We start from the raw sequence: 23,548 nt of genomic DNA, 5'->3' as shown, positions 1-23,548 counted from the left end.
TCACTTGAAGTCAGGAGTTTGAGACCAGCCTGGCCAACATGATGAAACCCTGTCTGTACTAAAAATACAAAAATTAGGTGGGTGTGGTGGCACGTGCCTGTAATCCCAGCTACTCAGAAGGCTGAGGCAGGGAAGTCACTTGACCCCAGGAAGCAGAGGTTGCAGTGAGCTGAGATCAAGTTACTGCACTCCAGCCTGGGCGACAGAGCAAGACTTTGTCTTAAAAAAAAAAAAAAAAAAAAAAAAGGCAGAGAGTTAACTGCTTAAACCTATAAGTAATAGACGAATCCTGATTAAAGTAGCATTCTTGGGGGAAAGGAGGGATGGTGGAGATTGTAGTTTTAGCTTATAACTTAGACATAAGTAAGGCTTAGAAATTCACTATACAAATTCTTGATTAGGAACTTTGTTACAAACAGAAGTATATTCCAGGATAGAACCTAGTAAACATACAGGTACTACTATGTTGGGCATTCTAAAAGCTATTCTTAGTTTACTGTCATTGAAAGAGTAAATTTAACAAATGTATATGGTTTTTATTAATATATATTTTTAAAATATCTATTTTTAGGAAATTAGAATAATTCAATTAAATGTTAGAAATGCAAAACTCACTATATTCTTACGTATTCATTCAATTTGTTCTTCCTACAAATAGTTATCAAGGGTCTTTTGGGTATTAAATACTGGGGATACAAAAAAGTTAACTGATTAATGATAACTTGATAGTTTCACAGTAGTGTACTTTATAATTTTGATTTATCGGAATAACTTTTAAGGTATAAAAGAATATCATTGGAACAATGTAATAATGAAATATTTTAATACAGAGTGAAACTCCTCTCTTAGATTTGGCTTTCTGTTTTGTTTTGTTTTGTTTTCCTGTGGCTTTTTAAATTTTCCTTATTTATAGGGAGAATGCAGCTATAAATTGGAAGTTGAATCTTATTTACAAATGGAAGATGTTAGTTCAACATTTATTGCTCCCAGGAATGAATCTAATAATCTTGCCAATGACACCTTTATCACTCACAAGAAATCGTCATTTTTAAAGAACATAAATCAGAGCAGTTCGTCCTCAGTGATAGAATCTGATGAAGAATGTGCTGAAATTTTTAAACAAACTCATATCAAACCTACTAAAATTGTTTCTTTAAAGAAAAAAGTGTCTAAAGAAATAAAAAAAGATCAGCTTAAAAAAGAAAATAATCACGGGATTATAGATTCTTTAGATACTGACAGAAATTCTACTGTTGAAAATATTTTTCAAGAAGACCTACCAAATGATAAAAGGACATCAGATACAGATGAAGTTGCTGCCACATGTACTATTAATGAAAATGTTATTAAAGAGCCATGTGTATTATTAACCGAGTGTCAGTTTACAAACAAATCCACTAGTTCATTTGCTGGAAATGTTTTAGATTCTGGTTATAATAGTTTCAGTGATGAAAAATCTGTTTCATCTAACTTAGTTCTTCCATTCGAAGAAGAGCTTTATATTGTTGGAACAGACGATCAATTTTATAATTGTCACTCATTGACAAAAGAGGTACTAGCTAATGTAGAGAGATTTTTATCTCATTCTCCTCCGCCTCTCAGTGGACTCTCAAACTTGGAATATGAAATTGCTAAGGGTACTGCACTTGAGAATTTGCTTTTCTTACCCTGTGCAGAGCATTTACAAAGTGATAAATGCACCTGTTTGATGTCACATTCAGCTGTGAATTCTCAACAGAATTTAGAATTGAATTCACTTAAATGTATAAATTATCCGTCTGAAAAAAGTTGCCTTTATGATAGACCTAAAGATAATATTTCTGATGAGCCAAGCCTCTGTGACTGTGATGTATATAAACATAATCAAAATGAAAATTTAGTACCTAACAATCGTGTTCAAATACACAGAGGCCCTGCACAGAATTTAGTTGGAGAGAACAATCATGATGTTGATAACAGTGACCTTCCAGTATTGTCCACTGATCAAGATGAAAGTTTACTATTATTTGAAGATGTTAATACAGAATTTGTTGATGTGAGTCTTGCACTCTTGAACAGTAAAAGCAAATCTTTACATGTGTCAGACAAAACTGCTATTAGTGAAATGCCTCTGGTCTCTCAGTTCTTAATTTCTGATGAACTTTTGTTGGACAATAATTCTGAACCCCAAGATCAAATCACATGTGATGATAATAGTTTTAAATCTCATGATGATCTGACAAGTGTACAGGAAGAAAAAATGAAGAATCGTGAGGATATTTTTGATTGCTCTATGGATTTATTTTCTGTTACCTTTGATTTAGGATTCTGTAGTCCAGATTCTGATGATGAAATGTTGGAACATACATCAGATAGCAATAGACCTCTGGATGATCTATATGGAAGGTATTTGGAAATTAAGGAGATAAATGATGCAAATTATGTTTCAAATCAAGCACTAATACCAAGAGATCATAGCAAAAATTTTACTAGTGGAACCGTTATTATCCCATCAAATGAAGACATGCAGAATCCAAATTGTGTACATTTGCCACTGAGTGCAGCAAAAAATAAAGAGTTATTATCTCCTGGTTATTCTCAGTTTTCTTTACCAATGCAAGAAAAAGTTATGAGTACACCACTCTCTGAATCAAACACATTGAACTCATTTTCTAAGATAAGAAAGGAAATACTTCAGACACCAGATTCTAATAAGGGAAAAATAAATCTACAAAGATTCAAAGAAGCATTGAATTCAACTTTTGATTATTCAGAATTTTCTCTAGAAAAGTCTAAAAGCAGTGGTCAAATGTGTCTGCATAAATCCTGTCATTCTGTTGAAGGTAAGATTCCATCTTTATAAAGTCTATAACTCTTTCTAGAATAATTACTCTAGAAATACTTTGGTAATTTTTCCAAATGTAATTTTTTAGTACATGGTACAATATAAATATTGAATTAGATAATTGTTGTGTTATATTTTTCTTAAGGTGATATTACTAATATTAGATTTATTTTGTTTACGTATACTTACGGCATGCATGGTATGGAAAAGGTTATTGCTAGACATTATGAAATACACGAAGATGTGTAAGATCTGGCTATGTCTTGGTTGTAAAACATAATTATGTGACATATTTATATGTATTTGAAAAGATGCCAGTAAAATGTGGAAATAACTACCAAATGAATAATAAGAGAGTGACTGTTTAGGAGGTTCAGAGGATGATGAAATTTTGAGTTTGATTATATTGGAAATTTTTTTTTTTTTTTTGAGATGGAATTTTGCTCTTGTTGCCCAGGCTGGAGTGCATGCATGGTGTGGTCTCGGCTTACTGCCACCTCCGCCTCCCAGGTTCAAGTGATTTTCCTGCCTCAGCCTCCCAAGTAGCTGGGATTATAGGCACCCACCATCATGCCCAGCTAAGTTTTGTATTTTTAATAGAGACGGGGTTTCACCATGTTGGACAAGCTGATCCGGAACTCCTGACCTCAGGTGATCTACCCGCCTCACCCTCCCAAAGTGCTGGGATTACAGGTGTGAGCCACTGCGCCTGGCCAAGGTTTTATATATAGTGTAGATTTTCATTTTGGTTCCTTGGGAGTATTTATGCTTTTGGTATGTTGAAGATACTAAAGACATAATTTAGGTATTATAAAATGATGAAAGTGAAGGGAAAGAAGGAAAGTATGATTTTGAGAGATAGTTTGAAGTAATAGTTTTATGTAGCAAAATATTTGAGAAATAAAAACTGTATTCAGATGATTAAGACCAGACCACAAAAAAACAGAGAAATCTCTGGGTTTCTGTAATCTAACCATTACACTTACAGGAAAACTAGAAGTTATAATGATAGATGTTTGATATGAAGTCCTGCTGTATAATACAACTCTACAGGTTATTATATCAAGTCATTTATGAATTTTACTCCTTATGTTAAAAGCTGAATAAAAAGTAGCTGTAGGAGAAAAGGAAAGTTTCCTCTGTAAATCTTTTCCTTACATTATTCTCGTTAGCATGGAGGACATGGTTCGTGAATGTTCTATTTAAGATGAAAGCATGTTGGAAGTAAGTTCTGGAAATACGTTTAATTTTCAAAACCTGACTATTCTATATAGTCTGGGGTTGTGCCATGACATATATATTTTTACAAAGTATATGATGCCTCTGAGCCTTCAATATTTGCTTTAATACCTCTATTGAAGTCCATGTTAATGAGTGAGATAATTTTTCTGGTTTTGTGTCAGATTTGCACAAAAACATTTTTTCTAGGATTATACTTAACTACAAATCGTGGGCAAAATAATTACAAATACAAATACAAATCAGGAAATTATTTATTAGAGAACATTTAGTTATTTTTTATTCTACTTATTTCAAAGAGAGAATTTAAGCTCATTTTTCTGTATTATATATGGAAAACATAGTTGATTAAAACATCATGAAAGCACTGAAAAGGAAAGCTTCCTAGAATGAGTTGGTTACTGTAGCCGAGTCCTGCGTTTAACTTTGGCTTTCTTAGAAGGTAATGAAAAGAGAAAAACTAGTTGATTTATGTATTGCTCATCTGCAAAAAGGAAATCACTCAAGTTTGTCTGTCTGGGTAGATGTTTTATAGCAGAATATGAGGAGAAATTTACTGAGTAGTTTTGTGTTTGTTATCTATTGCTGTTTAACAAAGTACCCCCAAAAAACTCAGTGGCCTGAAATAATCAGTAAAATAAAACAAACTTCTTAGAAGGCCTGTTGTTTGAGAGGATCTGTGAGGAGCTTCTTTAAAATCCTTAGTGGGCCTGGTGCAGTGACTCATGCCTGTAATCCCAGCACTTTGGAAGGCTGAGGCGGGTGAATCACCTGAGGTCAGGAGTTTGAGACCAGCCTGGCCAACATGATGACACTTCGTCTCTACTAAAAAGACAAAAATTAGCCAGGCATCGTGGCGCATTCCTGTAGTCCCAGCTACTCAGGAGGCTAAGGCAGGAGGATCGCTTGAACCTGGGAGGCAGAGGTTCCAGTGAGCCGAGATCGCGCCACTGCACTCCAGCCTGGGCAACAAAGTAAGACTCTATCTATAAATAAATAAATAAATAAATAAATAAATAAATAATAAAATCCTTACTCTCTGACTAAATGGTACTGTAAGGCACAATCTTTGATTTTTTTTTTTTTTTGAGACGGAGTCTCGCTCTGTCACCCAGGCTGGAGTGTGATGGTGCGATCTCAGCTCACTGCAAGCTCCACCTCCCGGGTTCACGCCGTTCTCCTGCCTCAGCCTCCTGAGTAGCTGGGACTACAGGTGCCTGCCACCGTGTCCGGCTAATTTTTTGTATTTTTAAATTAGAGACGGGTTTCACCATGTTAGCCAAGATGGTCTCGACCTCCTAACCTCGCGATCCGCCCTCCTCGGCCTCCTAAAGTGCTGGGATTACAGGCATGAGCCACCACGCCCAGCAATCTTTGATTTTTAAGGAGGTCTTAACAAAGGATTTAAACTACACCCTCAGCTTCATGATATATTCCTGGCTGTCCTTTGGTTTGATCTTTGCCTAGAAAATTTCTTTTTTTTTTTTTTTTTTTCTGGAAACGGAGTCTCACTCTGTCGCCCAGGCTGGAGTACAGTGGCCGGATCTCAGCTCACTGCAAGCTCCGACTCCCAGGTTTATGCAATATTCTCCTGCCTCAGCCTCCCGAGTAGCTGGGACTACAGGTGCCTGCCACCTCGCCTGGCTAGTTTTTTGTATTTTTTAGTAGAGACAGGGTTTCACCGTGTTAGCCAGGATGGTCTCGATCTCCTGACCTCGTGATCCGCCCACCTCGGCTTCCCAAAGTGCTGGGATTACAGACTTGAGCCACCGCCCCCGGCTGAAAATTTCTTAATTTTAGCATTGTTTGCCATCAGGAGAGGCTGGGAGTTTTCACAATCAACAAATTCTAATTATGTTTGTCCTTATGTCTTTCTTTTTACATTTTGCTCTTATAGCAAAAAGCAACATTTTGTCTGGAAGTCTTAGCTAGATTACCTCTCATAGATTAGGTACATTTTTCCTTTTTTTTTTTTTTTTTTTTGAGACAGTCTCACTCTGTCGCCCAGGCTGGAGTGCAATGGCACGATCTCGGCTTACCACAAACTCTGCCTCCCAGGTTCAAGCAATTCTCTTGCCTCAGCCTCTCAAGTAGCTGGGTCTACAGTTGCCTGCCACCACACCTGACTAATTTTTGTATTTTTAGTAGAGATGGGGTTTCACCATATTGGCCAAGCTGGTCTCAGACTCCTGATCATGTGATCTGCCTGCCTCGTCCTCCCAAAGTGCTGGGATTACAGGTGTGAGCCACTGCACCTGGCCCATTTTTTCCTTTTTGTGCTAACTGCAATGATGCCAAATTTTCTGGTACTACATTAAAGGATTTAAGGTTTTTCCTACTTTTCTTTAAGCCCTCACCTACCATTTCCTCAGTGGCCAACTAACTTTCCTACAATTTCTTTGAGGCTCTTCAAGTCTTCCTTCACTAAAACTCTCAATGTCCTTTCAGCATCTACCCGCTATCTAGTTCCAAAGCGACTTTCCCAGTTTAGGTTTTTGTTATGGCAACTCCCTATTTCCACGTACCAAAATCTGTATTATTTATCTATTGCCGCATAGCAAGCTACCTGCAAAACTTGATATAAAATAACCCCTTGTTACCTCAAGGTTTCTATACAACAGGAGTTTAAGTGTGGTTTAGCTGAGTGATTCTGGCTTAGGATATTTTATGAGGTAATAGTCAAGACATTGGCCGGGGCTGCAGTTATCTGAAAGCTTGAACAGCTTTGGAGGATCTGCTTTTAAGATGGCTCAGTCATACTGCTGTTAGTAGGAGACCTTGGTTTCTTGCCATGTGGACCTCCTCGTAGGGCAGTTTGATAAGTGGGTTCCCCCCCCTACCCCAGACAGGGTCTTGCTCTGTCACTCAGGCTAGATTGTAGTGGTGCAGTCACGACTCACTGCCACCTCCGTCTCTTGGGCTCAAGCAGTCCTCCCTCAGCCACTGGGACTACAGGCACGTGCCACCACACCCAGCCAATTATTATATTTTTTGTAGAGACAGGGTTCTATCATGTTGCTCAGGCTGGTCTCAAACTCCTGGGCTCAAGTGGTCTGCCTCCTTGGCCTCCCAAAGGGCTGGGATTACAAGCGTGAGCCACCACTCCTGGCCTGGAATGGTCATAGAACATAGCATCTGACTTCTCCCAGTGCAAGTGATGCAAGAGAGAAAGCAAAAATGAAGCCACAATACCTTTTATGACCTAAACTCATAAGTCATATACCTTCATTTTCATTATATCCTTTTTTTAGAAGCAAGTCACTAAGTCTGGCCCACACAGTTCTAGTTACAACATTTTGTATTGTATTGTATCTTACCAATTTTTATTTCATACACACAAATACATATGGAAAACACATATATAACAAAGAATCTTTTAATGTGTTGTTTTGTAGCTTGCATTTTTATGCTTTAACTTTCAAGTAGAAAGAGAATAAGACACAAAGGGCAGAAAGACTGCAGTAGATTTTAGAGATAAATTCTATTAATAGAACCGGTGACTAATGAAATTACATTTTTGTGTTTTTCTGGCCTCATTTCAGTTAATTTATAAAATTGAACTTCATTCAAATATGTGTTTATTAGCAAAAGACATTGTCTTATTTTCTTCACTGGCATTTTAATTTTTTTGTCTCTTATTTAGATTTTTGTTCAAAGTTCTCAAAGACCATATTTTTTTTGAAAGTGAGTAAATGTTGAGATTGCCTGAAATAATTCTTAATGTAGTCACCAATAAAATAGATTGTTATGATTGGGTGAACCTAAATCTATTAACCCTTCATTATTTTAAAAAATATATTATAGATGGACAATTATTAACAAGTAATGAAAGTGAAGATGATGAGATTTTCCGAAGAAAAATTAAAAAAGCAAAAGGAAATGTTTTAAACTCTCCTGAGGTGAGTCATTCAGTAATCACAATAGTATAATCATATCAAAGGCTATTTTCCTTCTATACCTTGGGCTTCTGCTGAGACTTTTGTTACCTTTTACTTTATTTACTTACTTTAGGATCAGAAAAATAGTGAAGTTGATTCTCCACTTCATGCTGTCAAAAAGCGCAGATTTCCTGTAAACAGAGTAAGTAAATAACAGATAATGTTTAATAATCCAAATTCCTTTGGAATAAAAATTTTGCGAAAAATGTATGTGTAGATAAATATAAGTATTTTAATCCTTAGTAGAAAAGTTGACCTTCTATTATATGTGATTGGAATTTCTAGCTTCTGCTAATTTTCAAAGATGTATTCACTGTAAACTTTCCTAAGCACAATAAATAAAAATATTAAGTAATTTTAGACTCTTTAAAAACCATCCTATTTTTGTCAGTACACTTGAGCAATTTGGCAAGCATTCATTAAATACCTACTATGTGTCTACTGTGTAAGATGCTGGAGATACTCTAAAGAATATATCCTAATACTGTCATAAGTTACCCAATAGGAGAGATAGAGAAGTAAACATAATTTCAGTATAATTTTTAAAGTTGAGTGATAAGAATAGTTAAGTCCTTAACCTCGATCTTGGGAGTTCTGGCAAGCTTCTTGAACTAAGGTTTAACCTTAGTTAAACCTTAAACTGTATTTGGCAATGAGGCCAAAGAAGGGAGAAGAGAAGGCATTGTTTACAGAATAACAGCTTAAAGGAAGACGCAGAGGTGAGAAATGACATCTCTATGTTATTAGATTGTAAAGACAAAAGAGTTTCAAGAAGTAAAATTGGAGAAAAATCAAGGTCAAGTGTTAGAAGTGCTTATTCTTTTATTTGATTACTGAATGAGTTTGAAAGAAGGAAAGGAAGGAGTCCAGGATGACTCTGGTTTTTGGCTTTTTGGCAAGTGTGTCACAGATTTAGGCTAAACAAGAAAGAGATGGTAAGTTAAGTGTTGAACAGGTTTGAGTTTGAAGTTCCTGTGGGATAGTAAAGTCACAGTGTCTGGCAGGCATTGATGACTGAATCTGAAGTTTGAGTAGATGGGCAGGTCTTCAGGTTAATGATACTCACCAGTTATAGCTGATAGCTAAATTTTGAGATTAGCAACTCATGTTTTAATTCTCAAATACGGTCTAGGATCATTTGTGTAAAATTACAGGTGCTCCTCAACTTACAATAGAGTTGGATCCTAATACACACATCATAAATTGAAAACATTGTATGTTGAAAATGCATTTAATACACCTAATCTACTGAAAATCATAGCTTAGCCTAGCCTACCTTAAACGTGTTCAAAACACTTATGTTTGGTCAAAATCATCTAACACAAAGCGTATTTTATAATAAAATGTGGAGTATCTCTTGTAATTTATTAATACTGTACTGAAAGTGAAGAACAGAATGTTTGTATAGGCACTTGAAATTTGGTTTCTACTGCATGCATATCACTTTTGCACTATGGAGAGGTCGAAAAATCATAACTTGAACATTGTAAATTGGGGACCATATGTAATTAAAAATACAGCCAATCTGTATTAACTTTGTGTACTCATATAAGACTTCACTAGAAAAACAACTTGCTACCTTAACTAGAATATCTGATTGACTTATCAGAAATGATTTAAAATATTGATAATGCTGATGATCAATTTGTTTTAAACTAAATTTATTCCTGTTAATTGAATTGATTTTGATAAACTTTTCATTCTTTTGACTGGTTTTACCTTATCCTATAAGAGATATGGTGATAGGCCTCATAGTCAAAACTTGTTATTGTTTTATTGGTTTCTTGGTTTCAGAGGATTCCTATATTTGGACTGATTTTGATGGCCAAATGTATAGGCTTGTTCTTTGTGAAGCCCTTGAACATCTTCTGAAGGAAATACTGTTAAACTAAAAGTATCAGTTTGCTAAGTCACCATAGTGTTTGCAGAAAAAATAAAAATAAAAACTAAAAGTATGTTTTCATCAAATGTGTTTGATGTAATACTATACTGGATGAATATACTAGTATTACTTATCACCTAATTTAGTATTTCATATTACCTAGGTTATTTACTTTTACATTCTTAAGTATTTATAACATAATTATTATGTATTTATAACATGGCTCTGAGTTGTGAGAGCTATTTTACTTGTCTAGGAAGAAATTTTTTTTTTCTTACGCAAGAATTTTATTGAATTATTATAGTCAGAATTATCATCTAGTGATGAGAGTGAGAATTTTTCCAAACCATGTTCACAATTAGAAGACTTCAGGGTTTGTAACAGGAATGCCAGAAGAGGCATCAGAGTCCGAAAGAGACAGAGTCACTTAAAGGTAATCTTTTTTTTAGTTTCTTTAAATATGTATGTATTTTATCAGTAAAGATAATTGGTTTTACATCAATGTAGATTTCTCTATACATTCTCTTTATAGAAAAAAAATTTAAGTATTTTGACACCCATTTAGTTTTTTTTACTGGAATTAAATTCAACGTATAGTTTTTTTTGTTTTTCTTTGTGTCTTGATGCTTTATCTTTCAGTGTTGTGTTACTTTGAATGAATACCAAAAACTCAAGTGTATTGAGAATTTATGTTTCAAATTGAAGAAAATTTAGAATTTGAAATTTGAGTTTTTTTTTTTTTTTTGAGATGGAGTCTCGCTCTGTCGCCCAGGCTGGAGTGCAGTGGCCAGATCTCAGCTCACTGCAAGCTCCGCCTCCCGGGTTCACGCCATTCTGCTGCCTCAGCCTCCCGCGTAGCTGGGACTACAGGCGCCGCCACCTCGCCCGGCTAGTTTTTTGTATTTTTTTTAGTAGAGACGGGGTTTCACCGTGTTAGCCAGGATGGTCTCGATCTCCTGACCTCGTGATCCGCCCGTCTCAGCCTTCCAAAGTGCTGGGATTACAGGCTTGAGCCACCGTGCCTGGCCTAGAAATTTGAGTTTTAAGATACTTGCTTTTATTATCAGTATATTGTTTTTCTTATTTCTATCCAATTTTCAAATGCTTGGAAAATGTTCTCAGTACCTTTCCTTCCTGATTAAATTCTTTCGTGATGCAGTAATTTTCTTGAAAGAGCTGGAAGACTCAAGAAATTTTATGTTTATTAGGAAACATCAAGCAGGCTGGGCAGGGTGGCTGATGCCTGTAATCACACCACTTTGGGAGGCTGAGGCAGGTGGATCACCTGAGGTCAGGAGTCTGAGACCAGCCTGGCCAACCTGGGGAAACCCTGTCTCTACTAAAAATACAAAAATTAGCTGGGCGTGATGGCATGTGCCTGTCATCCGAGCTACTCGGGAGGCTGAGGCAGGAGAATCTCTTGAACCGGGAGGCGGAGGTTGCAGTGAGCCAAGATTGTGCCACTACACTCCAGCCTGGGCAACAAAGTGAGACTGTCTCAAAAAAAAAAAAAGATCAAGCAAATATGCCAACTTTTACTTTATTTTACTTATGACAGAATTATCAGAATTTTTAAATAGATTTGTAACTTTATCATTTCTTCTTGGAATTTTCTTTTTTAGACAGAGCTTCTCTCTTATTGCCACAGGCTGGAGTGCAGTGGTGCCATCTCAGCTCACTGCAATCTCCGCCTCCCAGGTTCAAGTGATTCTCCTGCCTCAGCCTCCCGAGTAGCTGGGATTATAGGCATGCACCACTACGCCTGGCCAATTTTTTTTTTTTTGTATTTAGTAAAGATGGGGTTTCATCATGTTAGTCAGGCTGGCCTCGAACTCCTGACCTCGGGTGATCCACCTGCTTCGGCCTCCCATAGTGCTGGGATTACAGGTGTGCGCCACCACACTGGGCCTAGAAATTTTCTGTTTTTATTATTTTATTAATCTTAAAAGCATTGATAAGAAATCAGTTTTCCAGAATCATTTCCAATCAAGAAAGAAAATTATTTTCTCAATGATATCTTTATGTTTTCTAATTTGTCTTAGCATGTAGCTAGGAAGTTTTTAGATGATGAAGCAGAACTTTCTGAAGAAGATGCAGAATATGTTTCATCAGATGAAAATGATGAGTCAGAAAATGAAGAAGATTCCTCATTACTTGACTTTTTAAATGATGAAACTCAACTTTCACAGGCTATAAATGGTAAATGTTATAATGATCCTTCAGATTTTTTTCAGTGTTTGTATGTGCTTATATTTAAATATTTTAATCAGTTTTTAATGAAACTAGACCTTAAAGGTAATTAAATGTGATATGTGCAAAATATTTATTTGGTCATTTTCATTCAAATTCTGTAATACTTGCTTTATTTTAAACTGGCTGTTTATAGGCTTCTGCTAATTTGAATATTTCTCTTCAGATTGACCTGGGTTGCTGAAGTGTGAAATGTTCATTTCACACGTGTTTAGTGCCTGCTACATGCCTAGTACTACGTAAGGCGTTTAGGAACCATATATGAATGAACAAAATAGACAAAAAATTTATTCTTATGAAGCCTACATTCAAAGGGAAAGAGACAATATATATGCTAACTAAATTATTTAGTTTATTGTAAGATAAAAAATTACAGAAAAATAAAAAAGTTGGACAAGATGAGAAAAATTTGGAGTGACTGAGGTTGGGGGTATAAATAACAGACAAGTTGCCATTTTATTATTTTTTAATTTTATTTTTTTAGAGACAGAGTCTTACTCTGTTGCCCAGAATAGGGTGCAGTGGCGCAGTCATAGTTCACTGCAGCATTGAACTCCTAGACTCAGGAGATTCTCCTGCTTTAGCCTCCTGTCGGACTACAGGCATGTGCCACCATGACCAGTTAATTTTTTTGGCCTTTTGTAGAGATGTAATCTCACTGTGTTGCTCAGGTTGGTCTCCAACTTCAGGCCTCAAGCAGTCTTCTAACCTTGGCCTCCCAAAGTACTGGGTCAATAGCTGTGAGCCACTGCACTCAGCCTAGCTGTGATTTTAAGTAAAGCAATTAGGAATAGGCTTCATTGAGAAGGTGACATCATCAGAGACTAGAAGAAGAGAGATTTAGTGATGTAGATTGTTAAGACCAACTGAAATACAAAGCTAAATTTATTAAATTTGCCAAGTAAAGGCAGTTTACTTTCAGAAAACGGTGTGTTCATCCAATGCTTGAACAGGTCTTACATACAATACATTTAGAGGAGATGGTTCAGATTGACTGTAAAAGAAGTGAGAAATATTCTGATTATATCTCTTCAGTATTCTAATCTTTCACAGATCTCGTCATTTATTCTGCTTTTGCAGTCTCTGATATTATTTAAAGTGACAGTTTCTCAAAGTTCGTGACTTTTAAGATAAAAGTGTTGAAAGACAGTGTTCTCAGTACTGTCCTTAATGCTGATATAATTTGCAGGATAAGGTTTTATGCCCTTGATGTTCATTAACAGAAGTGGCTTTTGCAGGTTTACAATATAAATCCAGTGGAAGAATGTTGATACAAAGACAACAGCCAGTGCAGAGGCCCTGAGTCGGTAGTGTGCTTGGCCTGTTGAAGGAACAGTGTTTTGACTGGAATGAGGGAAAAGGGAAGGTAGTAGGAAGATCAGATAAATAGCAGCCAGATCATAATCTGACATAATTTAGTAGAATCTCTGTAGCTTCTATGTTGAGAATGACCTATAGGGGAACAGAGGTAGACTGAGACGAGTTAGGAGACTGTTGAGGTCCTCCAACCAAGGAATGGTAGTGGCTTCTACCAAGATAGTAGCACTGAGGAGAGTGAGAAAGATTGAATTCTGGATACGTAAAGCTGACAGGATTTTCCGATGGATCAGAAAAAAAGGAGGAGTCAGTAAGCTTGAGCAACAAGGACATAGTTGCTGTTATATTATTGGGAAGGCTGCAGATGAAGCAGTTTAGATGGCGATTATAGAAATTTGAAATTCCATTGCAGACACAGTATGTTTGAACTATGTATAGTTTCAAAGCTTTTTTTTTAAGTACCTCGAAATTCACATTGTCTTTTGTTTTTATGTGTCATGTCTCAAGTACCTTTCATTATATTAGAACTTTTAAAAATGCTAGGCATAAAAAAAAACCAAGGTGTTTCCCAGGTTTTCCTTAACTGAAAATTATTAAACATACTTTTTATTGGCTGTGGGTTTTAATGTTTTTAGTACATATTTTCTCTTCTGGCTAGATTTCTTATGTTTTTGTGAAACTTCTGTAAATCTGGTACATTTTTAAGGTCTTTGTATACCTTTGTTTTGAAAGAAAAGTCTCTGTTTCAATCCTCATTTTCAGAGAGATAGCTAAAGCAGGGAACTTAAGTTGTCCATGATCATTCAGCTAGATGATCTGATTTCAAAGGCTGAACTCCTAACTTAATATTTTTGAATAATTGTTTATAGATATCTTTTAATATTTATTGTCTTTGTGTAAAATATTTGCACAAGGTTTGAATCAAGTAAATTTGAAATAGATTGAAGTTAAATACTTACTGGTTTTCATTTAAATAATTTTGCTACTTTATCTTAAATTCTTATCTTTACACAGATGCTGAAATGAGAGCTGTTTACATGAAATCTTTGCGTAGTCCAATGATGAACAATAAGTACAAAATGATTCATAAGACACATAAAAACATAAACATTTTTTCACAGGTATGAACTATAGAAATATAATGGAGAATTTCTGGATGGTGATGTTGAAATATGTTCCTGTTAATGAAGCCTCCATTTTGTTTCTAAAACTGGGCTGTCAGAGCTATTTGAGATAATTTCTGCCCAAAGTCAGGAAGCTTGACTAAATGAATTCTCAAGATCCCTTTTTGGCCGGGTAGGGTGGCTCACGCCTGTAATCCCAGCACTTTGGGAGGCCAGTGCTGGTAGATCACCTGAGGTCAGGAGTTCAAGACCAGCCTGGCCAACATGGTGAAATCCCATCTCTACTAATAAGACAAAAATTAGCCAGGATGGTGGCACATGCCTGTAATCCCAACTACTTGGGAGGCTAAGGCAGGAGAATAGCTTGAACCCGGGAGGCAGAGGTTGCAATGAGCCAAGATTGCACCATTGCACTCCAGCCTGCACGACAAGAGTGAAACCCCATTTCAAAAAATAAAAAAGATCCCTTTTTTGTCCTTGGTTGATAAATTTTTTTTTTCATAAAAATGTTATATTCTGCCGGGCGCGGTGGCTCAAGCCTATAATCCCAGCACTTTGGGAGGCCGAGACGGGCAGATCACGAGGTCAGGAGATCGAGACCATCCTGGCTAACATGGTGAAACCCCGTCTCTACTAAAAATAGAAAAACTAGCCGGGCAAGGTGGCGGGCGCCTGTAGTCCCAGCTACTCGGGAGGCTGAGGCAGGAGAATGGCGTAAACCCGGGAGGCGGAGCTTGCAGTGAGCTGAGATCTGGCCACTGCACTCCAGTCCGGGCGACAGAGCGAGACTCCGCCTCAAAAAAAAAAAAAAAAGTTATATTCTGAAAATTATAGGTTATATCATTTATGGATAACATTTTCTTTTTTTTTTTTTTTGAGACGGAGTCTCGCTCCGCCGCCCAGGCTGGAGTGCAGTGGCCGGGTCTCAGCTCACTGCAAGCTCCGCCTCCTGGGTTTACGCCATTCTCCTGCCTCAGCCTCCCAAGCAGCTGGGACTACAGGCGCCCGCCATGTCGCCCGGCTAGTTTTTTGTATTTTTTAGTAGAGACGGGGTTTCACCATGTTAGCCAGGATGGTCTCGATCTCCTGACCTCGTGATCCGCCCGTCTCGGCCTCCCAAAGTGCTGGGATTACAGGCTTGAGCCACCGCGCCCGGCCAACATTTTCATATTAGTCGTGTTTGTTTATAAATTGCCATGTTCAGCTTGGTAATGTGTACTCCCTGTACTTCCACTGTGCTTATTATATAGCATTTATCATCTATTATTATTGTTTACTTTCTACCTGTTGTTACTAAACCTTAAATTTCTAGACGGTAAATCATTCTTTTCCTTTATTCTCAAACTCATTTTCCTCCACAAAGAATGTACTTGGTATATGTTAGTTGAGTAAGTGGCTGAATTAATAAAGTAAATTAAACAAATATTAATGCAGATTTCATGTGCTTCGAAGTATGTTTTAAATACCTGTTAATTGTCTGAAATAAATGTAAAATATTCTTTTGTTTTTATTGTAGATTCCTGAACAAGATGAAACCTATTTAGAGGATAGTTTTTGTGTTGATGAAGAGGAGTCTTGCAAAGGCCAATCAAGTGAAGAAGAAGTTTGTGTTGATTTTAACTTAATAACTGATGATTGCTTTGCAAGTAGCAGTAAAAAGTATAAAACCCGACGTGCAGTAATGCTAAAACAAATGATGGAACAAAACTGTGCACATTCAAAAAAGAAATTGTCCAGAATTATTTTACCAGATGATTCAAGTGAGGAGGAGAACAATGTAAATGATAAAAGAGAATCTAATATTGCAGTTAACCCAAGCATTGTTAAGAAGAACAAACAACGGGACTGTTGTTTAAATTCAGTGCCTTCTGGATCTTCTCTGCATTCCAAAGTGCGTTCTAATCCAGTAGTTAATCAATCACCAAAGCAGAGCAAACAGACATCACTTAATTTAAAGGATACAATTTCTGAAGTCTCAGACTTCAAACCTCAGAATCATAATAAAGTCCAGTCTACCACACCGTTCTTCACTACTGTTGATTCACAGAAAGACTGTAGAAAATTTGCAATTCCACAGAAGGTATGGATCAAAGAAAGGAAAAAATGTCTTTAGATGGTTACCAGAAGTTTTTCTTTTTCTTTCTTATGTGTGTGTTTTGTATTAAATAACTAGGTCAAAGAAAAATTAACAAAAAAATTTTGAAGAAAATGTCTTCAAACAAGAAAACAATACACAAAATTATATGGGCAATTCACAGGATGCTCAGGTTTTACTTTTTTAAATATGTTAATGTTTTGTTAACACTATGTAAGGAAACTTGATAATTTTATTAAAAGGATGTGGGAAAATAGGGCTTTCTGCAAGGCAAAGTTGATTGAAATTATGTGTTCAGAACTAGTTCCTTGGCCAGGTGCGGTATCTCATGCCTGTAATCCCAGCACTCTGGGAGGCCGAGGCAGGTGGATCACTTGAAGTCAGGAGTTCAAGACTAGCCTAGCCAACATGGTGAAATGACGTCTCTACTAAAAACACAAAAATTAGTCAGGCGTGGTCGTGCATCCCTGTAGTCCCACCTACTTGGGAGGTTGAGGTAGGAGAATCACTGAAACTTGGAAGGAGAGGTTGCAGTCAGCCAAGATGGTGCCATTTCACTCCAGCTTGGGTGACAGAGCAAGACTCCGTCTCAAAAAGAAAGAAAGAAAAAAAAAGACCTAGAACTAGTTTCCAGATTAACTTCTCTTCTTCTCAGAAGCCTTCGGGTATGTAAGTCTCTTTTTATTGGGTAAAGGAATTTGGGAGTACCACGTCTCAAAAAAAAAAAAAAAAAAAAACTAGAACTAGTTCCCAGGTTAACTTTTCTCCTTCTCAGAAGGCTTTGGGTATGTAAGTCTCTTTTTATTGGGTAAAGGAATTTGGGACTACCAACTGGTTTCCTTCCTTAAAGTTTTCTTCCATTTCCTTCCAGAATGACTGCTAAGTAGTTCAATTTTACCTTCTCCCTGTTGTGCTATTTCTAGATGAATCACTGTAAAACTGTTTCCTGTTTTTAAGAGTTTATAATTACAGTAATTTTGCCAGATAGGGGTTAAAGAAATAATAGGAGCCGTATATATTGATTCATTTGTTTGCCTAACTAGGCGTGAGACTGAAAATAGACTTATTAAAAATTAATAATTTTTATAATTGACAAATAATTGTATATATTTATCAAGTATAACATGTTTTGAAATATGTATACATTGTGGAATGGCTAGATCAAGCTAATTAACATATGTATTACCTCAAATACTTATCATTTTTTGGTTGAGAACACTTAAAATTTACTCTTTCAGTGATTTTCAAGATAAAATACCTTGTTTTTTTTTTTTTTTTTTTTTGAGACGGAGTCTCGCTCTATCTCCCGGGCTGGAGTGCAGTGGCCGGATCTCAGCTCACTGCAAGCTCCGCCTCCCAGGTTTACGCCATTCTCCTGCCTCAGCCTCCAGAGTAGCTGGGACTACAGGCGCCCGCCACCTCCCCCGGCTAGTTTTTTGTAGTTTTTAGTAGAGACGGGGTTTCACCCTTTTAGCCAGGATGGTCTCGATCTCCTGACCTCGTGATCCGCCCGTCTCGGCCTCCCAAAGTGCTGGGATTACAGGCTTGAGCCACCGCGCCCGGCCTACCTTGTAATTGACTATAGTCTTCCTATCTGAAATTTTGTATCATTTGACCAACACCCTCCACCCCAACCTTAACCCCCTTACTAACTACTATTCTACCCTCTGTTTCTACTTCTCTTTATCCCCAAGAAGTTTCATCACACTCTGCCTTTAGCCACATGCTTGACAGTGTCCACACAATGGTCCTCATATTTGTGTTTCCAGTTGCAAATTGTCCCCAGTTTTTTTTTTGTTTTTTTTTTTTGCGGGGGGAGGCATAGTTATTTCTTGAAGGCATTGTTAGGAAAAGATTGACTACATTAAGTCTTTATAATAGACTGGAGAATAAGAAAGTACTTAATTTCTTTGAGTTTCAATATCCTCATCGATAGCATAGAGATTAAAATCCCAGGATGAGTTCTCATTGTGTTGCCTAGGCTGGAGTACAGTGGCTATCCACAGGTGCGATCATAGCTCACTGCTGACTTGAACTCCTGGACTCACGTGATCCTCCTACCTCGGCCTTCTTAGTAGCTGGGACTATAGACATGCAACACCATGCCTGGCAAGATTACTATTTTTATATAATTCATTGTAATTGGGGTCTTTTATTTGAGAATTATTGTGTTCCTTTGGAAGTATCATGTCCTTGCTTTTTCATATATGACGGGTCTTTATGTTGATTTCTACACATCTAGTGGGATATTCACCTCATGAAGTTTTATGGAGTAATTTCCGAGGGAAAGACTTATTTGTATAAATGGATCTTAGGGTGTCAGTTTGATGGGGTGTGTTGGCCTTGGTTCTAGGTGGATACAGTAGTGTAGTTTCTGTGTAGTTTATTCAGCTGTAATTCACACTAGTGACATTTGCGAGTGTCTTAGTATGCCAGGCTTTTCTCGACAAAGCAGAGTCCCTCCTGACCCTGGGCTAACTATCTGGGCAGTGGAGATGAGGCTACAGAGGCTGGGTGCCTCCACACTGCCCTTCTGGGCTTCAAATTACCGTAGATGCCTATTCACTCCCACACCACACTCCAGTGCTCTTTACTTTGAAAAGAGAAATAAGCACTGGTAATCACTAACACTTTAAGCAGTATTTCTACTTTGGTATGTCCTAACTAAAAAATAGATATAGGCTAGTGGTACTTTGAAGAGCACTATGAAAAAGGATCAGTAGATCTTAATGGAAAGATGTTTTAAGTTTTCTACTATTAGTGAATAAAATTACATATAGTATGATTCTTATTACTTGAAATTAGGGGAAAGAATTTTTGAGGTAAATTTGAAAAGGCATAAAATAGAGTACCCTGACAAAAATCTTCACAGATTAAAAATACTAATATTTGCATTGTCATGAATATTACAAACAGTATTCCTTGTCTTTTATTTGCTTTTTTTGTTTTGTGTTTAGTGTTTCTTGCTATATGAAATATAACTTCTTTATGCAGCCTAGATTGTTTTCTTTGTACTTCCTGACCTTGTCGTGTTTAGAAAGCCATACTCTAAGATAACTAAGTACTTCCACTATTTTCTTCTAGTTAGTTCTTTAGTGGCCATTTCCTCCTTCATTACATTTATTATTCTTTTTTAAAAATTAAATATTAAATATATTTTAGTGATAATTTCTGAATAATTAGGATGTTGATCTTAGTTTATTATGTTAAAAGATAGAAAGTCCACCTTAAGTTACGATGTAGAAAGGTAGAGGGAGTATTGCTCCCATCCTTACTATAACAAAGAGCCAGTCATCAGCAAAATCATGTTTTCTTGAAACCATTACAGAGCTAAGGTTGTAGGGCAAACAATTAGGCTGATATTTAAGGAAAAACAGGCCCCTCCAGTGAAAAGCTTGCTGATTCATGGCAATCACTGGACACTATAAAATGTGGTAAAAATAATTCAGCTGACCGGGGGCAGTGGCTTACGCCTATAATCCCACACTTTGAGAGGCCAAGGCAGGTGGATCACTTGAAGTCAGGAGTTTGAGACCAGCCTGGCCAACACGGTGAAACTCCATCACTACTAAAAATATGAAAAATTAGCCAGACATGGTGGCAGATGCCTGTAGCCCCAGCTATTCAGGAGGCTGCGCCAGGAGAATTGCTTGAAGCAGGGAGGGAGAGGTTGCAGAGAGCTAAGATTGCGCTGCTGCACTCCAGCCTGTGTAACATAGCGAGACTCCATATCAAAAAAAAGAAAAATGAAACAAAAACAACAAAAAAATTAGCCTGGCATGCTGGTGCATACCTGTAGTCCTAGCTACTCAGCATGCTAAGGTGGAAGGATCACCTGACCCTGGGAGGTTGAGGCTGCAGTGAGCTGTGATCGTGCCACTGCACTCCAGCCTGGGCAACAAAGTGAGACTCTCTAAAAAAAAATTAAAAAAAAAATTTCAGCTAAAACGTTAGTGAATTGCAAAAGGCAATGGACTAGCATGAAAGTTTAGAACCCCTGGGAGTTGTAGACACAAGGGGAATTTACGGCCACTCATGGGCTCTTCACACACTCATCAGGGATTCATAAAAAAAACTGAGAATGAGAAAAACCCTTGTTCTTCATACAGTCCTTGGGGAAGAGATAAGCAATTGCTGTGGAAAAGGAACCATGCCTCACCTTGTTCCTTTCCAACTTTCCCCTATGGAACAAAAAGTTTTAAGCTACTGGGGGAAGAGCAGCAAACTATATTGCCCTCAGAGCTTAGGTGAAGACCGCAGATCAGGAAGGAAACAAGAAAAATACCCTCTATAACTGGGAGAAGGGCAGGAAAACATCTTAAGCTTAGACAATTAGAGGTCTCTAATAACTGGGAGGGAGAGTAAGATCACTGAGAAATTCCTGCCTTCGAGACCTACGGAAACAAGTCGAACCAGGACAACAGAAAACACCAATTCCACACTCCTAGTGCTCCCTCCCACCAGTCTAGCAAACACCAAGTAACTAGAGCAATCTGCTGACCCAAGTATGGGAAGAAAACATCTTGCCAAATCCAAAGTCATGAAGATTTTCCTTTATGTTTCCTTGTAAGAGTTTTATAGTTTTAATTCTTCAGTGTATACCTTTGAATCATTTTGAGTTAACTTTTGTTAATGATGTAAAAGTCCAGCTTTTGTTGGTGGTGGTGCATGGCTATCTTACTTAAAATCAGTTGACCATATGTGTGAGGGTTTATTTCTAGACTCTCATTTCTTTGGCATATGTCTTTTTCTATGCCAGTACCACACTGTCTTGATTCCTGTAGCTTTATAGTAAGTTGGTAAGTCTGAGTTTTCTAACTTTTTTTTTTTTTAAAGATTGTTTTAGATATTCAGAGTCCCTTGAAATATATGAAATTTAGTATGGATTTTCCCATTTCTGCTATATATCCTTTTGGAATTTTGAAGGGGATTGTATTGAATCCATAGATCATTTTGGGTAGTATTGTCATTTTAATAATGTTAAATTTTTCAGTGCATGAAAATGGGATGCCTTTTTATTTATTTTGTTCATGGTCCCAAATTAAAATCTACAAAATAATTTATATTCAACAAATTCCAGGCCAGGCACAGTGGCTCACGCCTGTAATCCCAGCACTTTGGGAGGCCGAGGTGGGTGGATCACCTGAGGTCAGGAGCTCAAGACCAGCCGGGCCAACATGGTTTGAAACCCTGTCTCTACTAAAAATATAAAAATTAGCCGGGTGTTGTAGCAGGCACCTGTAATCCCAGCTACTTGGGAGGCTGAGGCAGGAGAATGACTTGAACCCAGTAGGCAGAGGTTGCAGTGAGCTGAGACTGTACCATTACACTCCAGCCTTGACGACAAGAGCAAAACTCCATCTCAAAAAAAAAAAAAATTTCAGTTTTATTTTTGTGTCCTTCACTGTTTCCTTCCATGTACAAAGGTAATAATTAAAAATATCTATATACTTCGGTTTGTTTATACATTGTTTGAAATATATAATTAGATACTTTTTTATTTTTAATCTTCCTTAGGTAAGTAGTAAAATATAGTACATACTTTATCCCATCTTGATTTTTTTACTTAAAACTATATCCTCAGGTTCACTCAATAGTAATATACAGATATATATTCCTCATTACTTTGTGTAGCTGCATACACCATTGTATGATTATGTAATAATTTATTCAACATTTCCATATTGATGCATATGTGGGTTGTTTCTAATCTTTTGTTCTTATAATAAATAGCCATGTTTGTATTCTCTTAAATGTTGCTGGTGTAACATTGGGATTAATTTCTTGGAATTGCTGTAAAAAGTAAATGCATATGTAATATTGCCAGATATTGCTAACTTCTCTATAGGGTTTGTACCTTTTTTTTTTTTTTTTTGAGGCAGAGTCTCACTCTGTCGTCCAGGCTGGAGTGCAGTGGCGTGATCTCGGCTCACTGCAAACTCCGCCTCCCACACCCAGATAATTTTTGTATTTTTAGTCAAGATGGGGTCACCATGTTGGCCAGGCTGGTCTCGAACTCCCAACCTCAAGTGATCCACTTGCCTCAGCCACCCAAAGTGCTTACAGGCGTGAGCCACCGCACCTGGCCCTGTACCACATTATTACTACCAGCACTGTAAAAGAATTTCTGATTTCTCCAGAACCTTATTAACAGAGAATATTGTCAACCTAGTGAGAGATGGCATGTCATATAGTTTCAAATTTGTGTTTTTCTTTGCATAGCAAATTTGAAAGCATCTTTTTTCTTTCAGTTTCATATATTTATATAGCTCGTAAGAGCCATTTGCATTTCTTTTTTGAGAGCACATTTTATTACTTTTTGTGGATCACACAGGTATTGTGTATTCTGGCTACAAGCCTACATGAGGGCTGTGGGGCCAATATGTAGATACCAATTCTGAGATTTTTCCCTCTCTACCAGATATCAAGATTGACAATTACTTTTTCCTTTCTGCTTTTATGGAGTAGATTTATTTTTTATTTGCGCTTATAATAAATGTTTAACCGTTTTTGGGGACAGAGGTTCAGACATCTGGCATTGTTTCCTGTGCCCTGTGCCTCTGCAAAAAGAGGAGCTCATGGTTCACAGGATTTGGCAGATTACTTTGGAAAGGAAAGCTGGTTCTGGCTTAAATAACTTCCAAAATTCTCACTTCCATGTTGTTTTTGACCTCGGTGTATTCCTTCCTTTCTCGTCAGACCATTTATGTATTTCTAAGTATTTTTTACAAACATGTTAGTTTTTTAAAACTAAACAGGTTTAGTTGTTTTCAACTGGAGATACTTTCTGGTTATCTAATCTTCCTATTATTTTTCAAAAATGTCTTGTCTGGTTTCCTTATTCTTCACAATGAACTCTAATCTGCTCTAAGGTTATTT

The 23,548-nt window shown here is 37.1% G+C and overlaps 1 protein-coding gene across 9 annotated transcripts in view; it reads left to right on the top strand.

Moving 5' to 3' along the window:
• Positions 1 to 23,548, top strand: part of FANCM (FA complementation group M) — a 76,726-nt gene that overhangs the window by 48,137 nt on the left and 5,041 nt on the right. For 7 of the 9 annotated variants that reach the window (XM_033188133.1, XM_033188129.1, XM_033188131.1 and 4 more), the window contains 7 exons: positions 914 to 2,822; positions 7,868 to 7,962; positions 8,075 to 8,143; positions 10,188 to 10,316; positions 11,926 to 12,082; positions 14,465 to 14,571; positions 16,091 to 16,654. In XM_033188133.1, coding sequence (XP_033044024.1) covers positions 914 to 2,822; positions 7,868 to 7,962; positions 8,075 to 8,143; positions 10,188 to 10,316; positions 11,926 to 12,082; positions 14,465 to 14,571; positions 16,091 to 16,654 — 3,030 coding nt within the window. The remainder of the gene's footprint in view (positions 1 to 913; positions 2,823 to 7,867; positions 7,963 to 8,074; positions 8,144 to 10,187; positions 10,317 to 11,925; positions 12,083 to 14,464; positions 14,572 to 16,090; positions 16,655 to 23,548) is intronic. The other 2 variants (XM_033188130.1, XM_033188132.1) reach the window with 2 other exon arrangements.

Source organism: Trachypithecus francoisi, unplaced genomic scaffold, assembly GCF_009764315.1.
Source record: "Trachypithecus francoisi isolate TF-2019V2 unplaced genomic scaffold, Tfra_2.0 Lachesis_group3, whole genome shotgun sequence".
Taxonomy (NCBI): domain Eukaryota; kingdom Metazoa; phylum Chordata; class Mammalia; order Primates; family Cercopithecidae; genus Trachypithecus; species Trachypithecus francoisi.
Note: the sequence above shows the minus strand (reverse complement) of the source record. Positions and strands in the feature narration are given on the sequence as shown.